Source organism: Garra rufa, chromosome 25 (genome assembly GCF_049309525.1).
Source record: "Garra rufa chromosome 25, GarRuf1.0, whole genome shotgun sequence".
Taxonomy (NCBI): Eukaryota; Metazoa; Chordata; class Actinopteri; order Cypriniformes; family Cyprinidae; genus Garra; species Garra rufa.
This window is the reverse complement of record NC_133385.1, coordinates 11,784,810-11,796,976: the sequence shown is the minus strand read 5'-3', so window position 1 is coordinate 11,796,976 and position 12,167 is coordinate 11,784,810. Positions and strand designations below refer to the sequence as shown.

Genomic DNA, 12,167 nt, shown 5'->3' with positions numbered 1-12,167 from the left:
CTCTTCTCCTTATGGCAGTCTATAGTACTCCAAATGTTTTTCTCAGTATGATCCATTAGTGCAGCCCAAAACATGACAATAATTAATCATTTTAGCAGCAATAATCAGCTAAATATGAGAGCTTCGTTCGGTTCAGTCACTGGCATCGTTTATGCTGAGTGCCGCCAATATGGCCGATTGATGACGCGTCGTGAAAACACTATTGAATCGAGGAATCATGACAGCCCTAGTACACTTAAAGTCACACTTAAAACCGTCCAAGTACAGCAAACAGATCAGATTTAGTTCTGCCACCACAAAATGAAGTGACAACAGAATATGTGACCCTGGACCACAAAACCAGTCTTAAATCGCTGGGGTATATTTGTAGCAATAGCCAAAAATACATTGTATGGGTCAAAATTATTGATTTTTCTTTTATGCCAAAAATCATTAGAAAATTAAGTAAAGATCATGTTCATGAAGATCATGAAGATTTTCTGTAAAATTCCTACTATAAATATATCAAAATGTAATTTTTGATTAGTAATATGCATTAAGAACTTAATTTGGAGAACTTTAAAGGTGATTTTCTCAGCATTTAGATTTTTTTGCACCCTCAGATTCCAGATTTTCAAATAGTTGTATTTCAGCCAAATATTGTCCTATCCTAACATCAATAGAAAGCTTATTTATTGATGTATACATCTCAGTTTTGTAAAATTTTACCTTATGACTGGTTTTGTGGTCCAGGGTCACATATGTGCTTAAAACAAATGCTCTTTTGATAAAACACTGAAAAGTTTAGAAGCAGCACAGCCGTTTGGCCACACTTCATTCCTTGGAGAACAACCTGTTCAAAATAACACCGTCTGTTCATTATTCAAAGGCACTGCTGGTCTGTGCAAAAAAAAAAAAAGGAAAAAAAAAATCTAATCTTTGTGTCAGCGCAGGAACAACAGATCCGCGCTGACCCTCAGAATGACAGAAAGACATTTCGAGCCGCACTAGACTGATTGAAACATATAGGGAGCATGTTCTGTATTACACAATCTGCATTAATGGCGCAGCACCACAAAAAGGACTAGTGACATGGTACTGACCCCAATAAAACAACAGGGAATCGGGTCACTGACTTTAAAGTATTAGATTCTCAGTTTCTTTCATAACGCTGCAAAAAATGCCAACTGCAAGGCTTCGCGAGCAGATTTGGAAACTTATCTGTCCTGTGGGTGATGCTGAAACTCATTGTGTTTCTCTTAAGGTGCTTCGCAAATTGTGCCAACGCTGCAAAACGCAAGCCCAGTAACTGACCCACTTTACCTTCGCCGCTCTTTCGGATACGCATTGCTAGGTGCTAGACTGAGGATGCTGCATCAACAAACTAAACTAAATGAAAAATGTTACATCCACTTAGGGACCGAGGGTGAAAACTTCTGATGGAAATTTTTTAGGTTGCTTAATGAAATCTATGCAAGCTAAGCTTCATAAATATGGCGAAAAGGGCAATAAAATTATCATTGAAACAAAATATTACTAAAATTAGGATACATACACTACTGTTCAAAAGTAGTGTACCATTTTTTAAAAAGAAATTAATACTTTTATTTAGCAAAAATCGTTAGATTAATTGAAAGTGACGGTAAAGACATTTATAATGTTGCAAAAGATTTCTATTTTAAATAAATTCTGTTCTTTTAAATTTTCTATTGATTAAGAATCCTGAAGAAAAACATGTATCATGATTTCGACAAAATTTATGCAAAACATCTCTTCTGCTCACCAAGCCTGCAATTATTTGATCCAAAGTACAGCAAAAACAGTAAAATGTTGAAATATTTTTACCATTTAAAAGAACTGCTTTCTACATGATTATATTTTAAAATGTAATTTATTCTTGTAATCAAAGCTACAGCATTACATCAGTGTCACGTGATCCTTCAGAAATCATTCTGATATGCTGATTTGCAAGAAACATTTATTATTATTATCATCAATATTTAAAACAGTTGAGTACATTGATTTCAAAGCTGAATTTTTATCATCATTACTCCAGTCTTTAGAATTCATTCTAATATTGTGATTTGCTGCTCAAAAAACATTTGTTGTTATTATGATGTTGAAAACAGCCGAGTACAATTTTTTTCAGGTTTCTTCGATGAATAGAAAGATCCAATGATCAGCAATTATATGAATTGTATGATTTTATTATTATTAATTATTATTATTAAGGATGCTTTAAATTGATCAAAAGTGATGATAAAGACATTTGTAATGTTACAGAAGATTTCTGTTTTTTGATAAATGCTGTTCTTCTGAACTTTCTATTCATCAAAGAAACCTGAAAAAAAAAATTCTACTCAGCTGTTTTCAACATAATAATAATAATATGAAATGGTTTTTAAAAAGCAGAATGTTAGAATGATTTATGAAGGATCACGTGACAATGAAGACTGGAGTAATGATGCTAAAATTCAGCTGTGAAATCACAGGCATACATTACATTTTAAAATATATTTGAATTGAAAACAATAAGTTAAATAGTAAAAACAATTTACAAATTTACTGTTTTTGCTCCCTTCATTATAAATATAAAATTACATTATTTGACAATTTATTATAAATATCTAAATATTGAATTTCTATATTTACAATGACATTTTCTGCCTTAGAATTTAGTTTGATACTGATAATATTAGTTCCTATTGGAGCTTAAATGCTCTTGTGAAGAAGAGACTGAACAGCTGCTGCTGTTGGAGTTTTTTTAATCAAGACTTCTGAAATATATTCCTCCTTGTAACCGGCATTATTATTATTATTATTATTATTATTATTATTATTTACCACATCCACCTCAGCTGTTGGCAAACATTAAAAATGAGTTACGCAAGCTGTTTACAGTCTTCATACCTCTCATACTCTTCCCCATGAAAGTGAAGTCTTAAAGCAAGTGTGCATCTTCAAAATAACAATAGGTCTATGTGCTAGTTCAAGTCAAGAGATCACCAACAGAAAGTGATTATTTAAGCGACTGAAATTTAATTTGTTTATTCAACAAAACGGCTGTTAACCAGAGATCTAGAGCAGATTTAAAGATTATTAGTGAATTACTAAATATTTTATGATACTTTTATGGTGGTTTTGTGTTTTGTCAGTTCCAGTTACATGACTAATTGAAAACACAAAACACTACTGGAGACCGCAGACATAATGCATTATGCATGCAGCTTGATATCTGATAGCAGGACAACTACTTGGCTCTTGTGTTTATAACTTACGTTTTGACTCTTACAGAATGATCTGGGTTGAAGTGAATCATTCCCAACCCCAAATAAAATAAAAAAATCGGAGTGAATGAAGTTTCAATCCCTACCTGGATCGTTGTGCGAATGAGGGACCACAAACACTTGCAGGGGCTCGTCGTCCCACTCGTTGGGCTCGTAGGTGATCTCAAAACCTTGTTTCCAAACACCTCCGTCCACATTATCAAAGCTCAGCAAGGAGTATACATCCAGCATCTGTTGGCAAACAATCAATTCAGAGATCGTCACGAATGTAATAGCACGGATTCATCTGAAATCGTTTTGATCCGCTTCACAATTCCCAAAAATATTCACGAAAACCTCCACTCGCAGACAGAAAAATGTGATAAAGACGTTACTTTCAGAGATTTAACACGAAACTAGGCATGCTGTGGACTTTCTGGTAAATACTACGTCTCATGGCAATTTGACATAACTGACAGATGACAAAGGACCTGTATTTAGTGTAGGCGTGACAGCCTGAAGCATAACAGCGCACCCAATGGAGACTTAAAGTGCCTGTTCACAACATGTCAGGTTTAAGACGCGTGTTTTGAACAGATGGTTTTAATTTTCTCAAAATATTTCAAATTCCCATGTGTCTGAGGATTTGCAAATAAATCTACAATACTACAGTATACTATAGACAAACAGGATTGTCTCCAGATGTAGTGCTCTTAAATGGTTAAATATGTACCATAGTATACTGTATCCCTTCAGCCTAGGTGTACAGGACTTCCTTCTTTCAGACAAATACAATCAGAGTTCTATTTTATAATGGCAGTGAATGGCTGTTGAGATTTTCAAGCAAAATAAAGTGCATCCATCCATCATAAAAAGTACTCCACACAGTGATTTGATTTTCTTGGTAGAGTACATTACTTAATATAACTCTTACAGGGCATTATTTAATATAACTCCAATTGTATTTGTCAAAGAAATACACCTAGGGTGGCTTGAGGGTGAGTAAATCATGGGGTAATTTTCATTTTTGAGTGAACTATCCATCCCTTTAATACACAGAAACCATTAAACATCCAATATCAGCATATAAAGTCCAAAATAGCCAATAACAATATAAAAAAGTAATTAAAATAAGATTAAAATTCTAATTTAATTTTAAAAATTAGAAAATTAAGTGTAAATGTAATGCGAATCCAAATCTAATATCAGCTGATATTAGTTGCCAATACTCACTGATAACTAAAACAAAACAAAATTAAATTAAATTTTAACTCATAAATATCCAAACTGGCCAATACAGATTACGATTCAATTTTACGCATGCAACTTTTGGAAAAATACAATTTATGACACTCAGACAGGAATGTTTTATGTAATTCTTTTGATAGATGGAAACAAGATTTTTTTTATGTTTTTTGAAGAGATTTCTTCTGCTCACAAAGCCTGCATTTATTTGATCCGAAGTACAGCAAAAGCAGTACAATTTTGAAATTGTACTATTTAACATAACTGTTTTCTATTTGAATATATTTTAAAATGTACTTTATTCCTGTGGTTTCAAAGCTGAATTTTTAGCATCATTACTCCAGTCACATGATCCTAATATTCAGATCTGCTGCTCAGGTTTTTTTAATTATTATTATCATGTTGAAAACAGTAAAATTTCAAGTTTCTTTAGAAAGAACTTCAGAAGAACAGCATTTATCTGAAATAGAAATCGTTTCTAACATTACAAATGTCTTTATCATCACTTTGGATCAATTTAAACTAATAAAATTAAAAAATAAAAGTATTAATTTCTATAATTCTACAATTAGAATAATCATTCTAAGGATCTAAGGATTGAAAGGATCATGTAACACTGGAGACTGGGGTAATGATGCTAAAAAATAGCTTTGATCACAGGAATAAACTACATTTTCAAATATATTTAAATAGAAAACAGTTCTTTATATAGTAAAAAAATATTTCAAAATTTTACTGTTTTTGCTGTAATTTGGATCAAATAAATACAGGCTTGGTGAGAAGAAGAGACTTCACAGTCGGTTTACACATTTGGTTTTGGACTACATTTGGTTGTGTACAATTGAACAATTTACTTCTGAAGCCATATTGAGATTTCAGTATCTCTGGAACTGACCCACATAGTGCCTTAAAAATGAACATACCAAAAAGGAAATAAGTATATCTTTATTTCTTCTTGAGTTATAGGCATGCAAACTTTACAGAAAAAAAAAACCCTGAAAAGTGCTGTTTCATAATTTTTCAATAGTCATCATTGGCATATAAAGCAAAAAAGATGCTGAAGTCAACATATTTTACTATTAGAGCTGACAATCTCTGTGTAAAAATGGCATAATGAAGCTGCATGCATTCCAAAGTCATTTTTACGCCCCTGTAATTTGGCTCCAAAACAGGTGAAAATTTTGACCCCCTTCTACAAAACAGTGGATTACTTAGTAAATACACATCTGCGACATTTGAGAAAGAAGTTCACTTCCAGAACAAAAATATTGACAGATAATTAACTTACCCCCTTGTCATCCAAGATGTTTATGTCTTTCCTTTTTCAGTTGTAAAGAAACGTTTTTTGAAGAAACCATTTCAGGATTTCTCTCTATATAGTGGACTTTTATGGTGCCCTGAGTTTGAACTTCCAAAATGTAATTTAAATGCAGCTTCAAAGGGCTCTAAACGATCCCAGCCGAGGAAGAAAAGTCTTATCTAGCGAATCGAAAGGTTATTTGTACATTTATACATCACTGCAGAAGTACCAACCCAGTGTTTACAAAGTGAATGCACAAGGAGGGTCAAACGTCCTTTACAAAATAAGGTAAAACAGCAATGTAGGACGATTTTGAAGTTGGAGGAGAAAATGAGATAGGAGTTTTTCAACCTACCCTAACTGTCTTGAACTGTCTACAGAGTACACACAGAGCTGGACAAGACAAGCATTTGAGGTTAAAAAGTATATAAATTGTCTTTTTTTTTTTTTTTAGAAAATAACCAATCGTTTTGCTAGATAAGATCCTTCTACCTTGGCTGGGATCAGATAGAGCCCTTTAAAGCTGCAATTAAACTCCATTTTGGAAGTTTAAACTCAGGGGCACCATAGAAGTCCACTATAACATTTCAGGAACATTCCTGAAATTTTTTCTTAAAAAACAATTTCTTTATGACTGAAAAAAGAAAGACATGGACATCGTGCATGACAAGGCGGTGAGTAAATTATCTGTAAATTTTTGATCTGAAAGTGAACTTCTCCTTTAACATTTTGGCTTTCATCACTATATTTATCTTTCCTCTGAAAAAAATATTGACAAAATCAAACATTTGAGCCAGGTTTGAGAGTGTTGACACTGAACGACCCACTAGTCATTACATGAGCAACTCAAAAAGTTCCAGACCCAAAACTATGTGACTATTAATGGAATTCTTGGCAAGTATATCCAGGAAACACAAACAGAGCTATAACCACAACAAGCGAATCCCAAAGCCGCACTGCAATCCTCTCCCAGATAACACTGCATTGAATTCAAGTCATTCCACACACACTACAACCCACTGAGACGCTGCTTTGATTCTCACCTGCAGGTCAGTTTGGCTCCTGCGGCCCAGTGCAAACTGGCAATCCAGCGGCTTGACGGAGAGAAAAGTGGGCCTGCCATCAAAGGGCAGCACCCAGGAGCCATTGGCGCTACGGAATGGGAGGTGTCCGCTGGGAGAGATGGCCCCCGTGTCGGTGAGCTCCAGCACAGAGTCTTTGATGTGGCTGATGATCTGATGGTTCTCCTCCAGGAGCTGCTCCAGCTGCTCGATGCGGTTCTGCAACACCGAAATCTGGCTCTGAAAAAAGGAGGGGGATGGAGGTGTAATCTATCTACCACCACAATCTACAACATCACATGACTGACCTTAGCAGTGGTTTTCAGTCCTGGTCCTCTCTCTTTTTTTAACACACCTGATTTGGATTATCGAATTGCTATGAAAGAGCTCCATGAACTGAACTGAGTGTGTCAGATAAAAGAGACTGCTACAGAGGGGGCGACAGACAGGCACACAGGACTGACATGAACTATGACTTGATTTTTTTATTTTTTAAGGAAGATGTGAGTAGCGATTTTTAGTAGGGATGTAATGAAAACTACCCCATGATTTACTCACACTCAAGCCATTCTAGGTGTATATGACTTTCTTCTTTCTGACGAAAACAATCAGAGTTATATTAAAAAGTGTTCTGGATCTTCCAAGCTTTATAATGGCAGTGAATGGGTGTTAAGATTTTGAAGTCCAATAAAGTGCAACCATCCATCATAAAAAGTACTCCACACAGCTCCAGGGGGTTAATAAATGTCTTCTGAATTGAATCAATGTGTTTGTGTAAGAAAAATATCTCTATCTAAAACTTCCTAAACTGTAATCTCTACCTTCCGCTAACTATCGTACTTACGTTCACAAGAGAGTGGAGTTCCAGTGGATGACGTAGGACGCAGGCGAATGCAGAGGCTCAGAGGATTCGTAAGAAAAATGGCATTGGATTTCAATGCAAGCCAAGAGACTGGTTTTCCTTTGCTGTAAACAAAACTTGTTTTTTGCGAGACTAGCATATTCTCACCAGAGCTTATGCTACATCTGCGTCCTATGTCATCCGAAGAAGAAGAAAATCATATACACTATACATTTTTGAGTGAACTATCCCTTTAATTAATTAATTATGTATATTAATGAATATTAAAATTCTTTCTGAGAGTTTACTTGCCAAAAATATATTGGTTGATTTAAATTTTTTTATAACTATTCTACGATGCTGTTTTAGTGCCATGTAAAAACTAAACATTCTAAAATCAGAAATTACAAGATTAAAGTCGTAACATTTCGACTTTACTCTCTAAACATTTCCATTATACCCCCGAAACATTTCCACTTTACACTCGAACCATTTCCACTTTACTCTCGTAGTATTTCGACTTCGTTCTTGCAGTATTTTGACTTCATTCTCGTAGTATTTAGATTTTGTTCTCATAGTATTTCGACTTCGTTCTCGCAGTATTTCGACTTCGTTCTCGTAGTATTTTGACTTCATTCTCGTAGTATTTCAACTTCATTCTCGTAGTATTTCGACTTCGTTCTCGTAGTATTTTGACTTCATTCTCGTAGTATTTCAACTTCATTCTCGTAGTATTTCGACTTCGTTCTCGTAGTATTTAGATTTTGTTCTCATAGTATTTCGACTTCGTTCTCGCAGTATTTAGATTTTGTTCTCGTAGTATTTCAACTTCGCTCTCGTAGTATTTCGACTTCGCTCTCGTAGTATTTCGACTTCGCTCTCGCAGTATTTCGACTTCGCTCTCGCAGTATTTTGACTTCGCTCTCGCTGTATTTCAACTTCGCTCTCGTAGTATTTCAACTTCGCTCTCGTAGTATTTCAACTTCGCTCTCGTAGTATTTCAACTTCGCTCTCGTAGTATTTCAACTTCGCTCTCGTAGTATTTCAACTTCGCTCTCGTAGTATTTCAACTTCGCTCTCGTAGTATTTCAACTTCGCTCTCGCTGCATTTCGACTTCGCTCTCGTAGTATTTCGACTTCGTTCTCACAGCATTTCAACTTCGCTCTCACAGTATTTCGACTTCGCTCTCACAGTATTTCGACTTCGTTCTCACTGTATTTCGACTTCGTTCTCACAGTATTTCGACTTCGTTCTCACAGTATTTCGACTTCGTTCTCGCAGTATTTCGACTTCGTTCTCGCAGTATTTCGACTTCGTTCTCGCAGTATTTCGACTTCGTTCTCGCAGTATTTCGACTTCGTTCTCACAGTATTTCGACTTCGTTCTCACAGTATTTCGACTTCGTTCTCACAGTATTTCGACTTCGTTCTCACAGTATTTCGACTTCGTTCTCACAGTATTTCGACTTCGTTCTCACAGTATTTCGACTTCGTTCTCACAGTATTTCGACTTCGTTCTCACAGTATTTCGACTTCGTTCTCACAGTATTTCGACTTCGTTCTCACAGTATTTCGACTTCGTTCTCACAGTATTTCGACTTCGTTCTCGCAGTATTTCGACTTCGTTCTCACAGTATTTCGACTTCGTTCTCACTGTATTTCGACTTCGTTCTCACAGTATTTCGACTTCGTTCTCACAGTATTTCGACTTCGTTCTCACAGTATTTCGACTTCGTTCTCGCAGTATTTCGACTTCGTTCTCGCAGTATTTCGACTTCGTTCTCACAGTATTTCGACTTCGTTCTCACTGTATTTCGACTTCGTTCTCACAGTATTTCGACTTCGTTCTCACAGTATTTCGACTTCGTTCTCACAGCATTTCGATTTGTAACATTTTGATTATATTCTAAAAACATTTACACTTTACTCTTGAAACATTTCCACTTCATTCTTGTAGTATTTCAACTTCATTCTCGTAGTATTTCGACTTTTAAAATATTATGACTTTAATCTCGTAATCTTCTATTTTTTTTACTATTAATGTGGCACTAAAACGCTGTCGTAGTTTTCAGCCATAACATGACGACAAACAATTATTGGGAAGAACTGTATTATTGGTACATACCTACTCAGAATCGCTATTCATCTTCCTTGAAAAATTTTTTTTATATTTTTGCTAGGATGTTCTAGAGGTTTTCAAAAGAGATGCTATTTTGGTCCTTAGATATGTCTCAGATCCTTTCTTCAATGTAAATTCACAATTTTTTTCCCCTTGCCATTTTATCATCCCCCAGGCGGATCACAAGTGCGACGGCTTAGAAAAGTAATAGCACACCTCTCCCCAACATGCCGCATGATTTGAGGTATCATTCAGATCCATACTACAAAGGGTGAGGGATGAGTTACATGTTAAAACGTAATACTTAGGATTGGGAGTTTCTTCAAATCCCTTGCCTTAGCAAGCATTACTAATATCAAGTGTCACAGAAGCTGTAAAAGTGTTCGCTGGTGCAAAGCTTAGTGACAATCAAATTGAAAAATGATTTCGTGCAGGTTTTGAATACAAAACAATACCTGAATTTCCATAAAGTGCATTACTTTTCCAGAGACTCATGATGTGAAGCATATAAAACGTGCTAATTCACACACCATCAACTTATGTGTCATCCCGTATGCAATTTCTAGAAGAACACCAACACGTTTCCTAATAATTAGGTTTTTGCATTTAAAAAAAGAAAAGGCTTTGGTTTGTGGCAGAAAAACGCCAGCACTCGCAGGGAGTTATTCACTAGCTAATTTAGTAGTTAATTAGCTCGACTCAGAGCCAAAAACGAATTGGTCACATCACCAGCTTTTACACTTGCCCGCCTGAAAAAACCCCACCGACGACTTTGATAAATGGAGCCATTCAAACAGACCCACACAGCAAAAAATGTAATCCAGTACAAAGGGAATTCACAAAGAGATCGTCGACTTACCCTAGGAAAGTTGCCGGCGCTCTGTCTCCTGGCGGGATCGTGCTGGACGCGGTCCAACATCAGGTAGAGAGAGAAGACGGCCACACAGAAGATGGCCCCGCCGCAAACGGTCACCTGCTTCTTCAGTTTCATCCTCCTCTGCTTATCTGACGGATGCTAATGTCCAGGTCAAGAAGAGCGGAGACAAAAGAAGACAATGTTAACCTGCACAAATGATTTTTAATGAAGGTTTCCCAAAAGTGAAGAAGTGTTGGAAAAGACTCAGAGATGTTTAAAGTCCACCTCTGCTCTCTAATAGAGCTCCACATTCTAAAGCAGGGGCTCGTGGGATAGGGGAGGGCTAGGAGAGGCGGTGAAATATACACGGGGGACGCCGATCAGCGGGAACCGCACAGCAGTCTGTCAACTGCGACCGAACCGCGGCCAATTCCAGCCTCCTTCAAAGTGCCCCTTGTCCTCGACCATTCAAACCGAAGAAAGGAAGAGGAAAAAAAAAGAACAACACAGGTTCTGAACAGCGGGAGCCCAGACAGGGAATCTAATGTCCCTCTGGCAAAGCCGGTCTATGTGTGTGTGCATATATGTGTCATTATGGTGAGGACATGTCCCCAGCACTTTATCAAACAGCTTCCGACAGGGATGGATCTAATACAGCATCTTGAGCAAGAGTTCTCATTTTGTTACTCAGTAATGTTCTCTCCTGCTCAGCTCTCAGAAGCACACTCCAATTTGCCACTTTCTGCTGCTCGCAATACAGGAATAACAAAACGAAATATACATAAACACGTGGCCACTCATCGAATACATCAGATGATGTACAGTGCCAATTTTGGTAAAAAAAAAAATGGTATAATAAAGTTATATTAGGGCAAATCAGCACCCAAAAATCATTGACCGAAACAGATATATATATATATATAAACTGTATATTTTATGATATATTGTATTACTGTATTTTAAAAAAAATAATGAAAACGTATGGTAAAATATAATATTATTTAATATGCCCCTAATATCATGTATGCATGTATATACACAATAAATCCATGAGGTTATATTTTACCATATATATTTATTTATTTATTTTTTATTTTTTATTGAATTACTGCATTTTTTTTTACATCATCATTTATAGTACAATATAATGTCATTGATTTAATAAATGTAATATAATCTGTTATATACACTTCCCCATCAGGCAGTCACTCCGAGTCACTGTTTAAACAGTGTTGTTATTAATAACTAAAAACTACAATTAACAAACAATTAATTATTAATCATTAATTCAAATACAGCTGAAATAAAATAGAAATATTGGGTGAAAATCTAATACATTTATTTAAAAAAACTGTATTTTTATTATATATTGTACTACTGTATTTTTAAAGAAATTATAATTGATATGTCAATATAATGTCATGGATTTAATACATATTAATAAATGTAATAATTTTTATATATTATATACCATTTTTAATGTTGTTTTTAATAGCTGAA

At 35.5% G+C, this 12,167-nt stretch overlaps 2 protein-coding genes across 2 annotated transcripts in view; one reads left to right on the top strand and one right to left on the bottom strand.

The window, feature by feature from the left end:
• man2a2 (mannosidase, alpha, class 2A, member 2) overlaps positions 1–10,811 on the bottom strand; it is a 43,478-nt gene extending 32,667 nt beyond the window's left edge. The window contains exons 1-3 of the mRNA XM_073831916.1: positions 10,671–10,811; positions 6,834–7,091; positions 3,353–3,497 (exon numbers count right to left, since the gene is read on the bottom strand). Coding sequence (XP_073688017.1) covers positions 3,353–3,497; positions 6,834–7,091; positions 10,671–10,802 — 535 coding nt within the window. The 5' untranslated portion in view covers positions 10,803–10,811. The remainder of the gene's footprint in view (positions 1–3,352; positions 3,498–6,833; positions 7,092–10,670) is intronic.
• Positions 10,812–11,483: 672 nt separating this feature from the next.
• LOC141301332 (protein unc-45 homolog A-like) overlaps positions 11,484–12,167 on the top strand; it is a 10,454-nt gene continuing 9,770 nt past the window's right edge. The window contains exon 1 of the mRNA XM_073831578.1: positions 11,484–11,502. Coding sequence (XP_073687679.1) covers positions 11,484–11,502 — 19 coding nt within the window. The remainder of the gene's footprint in view (positions 11,503–12,167) is intronic.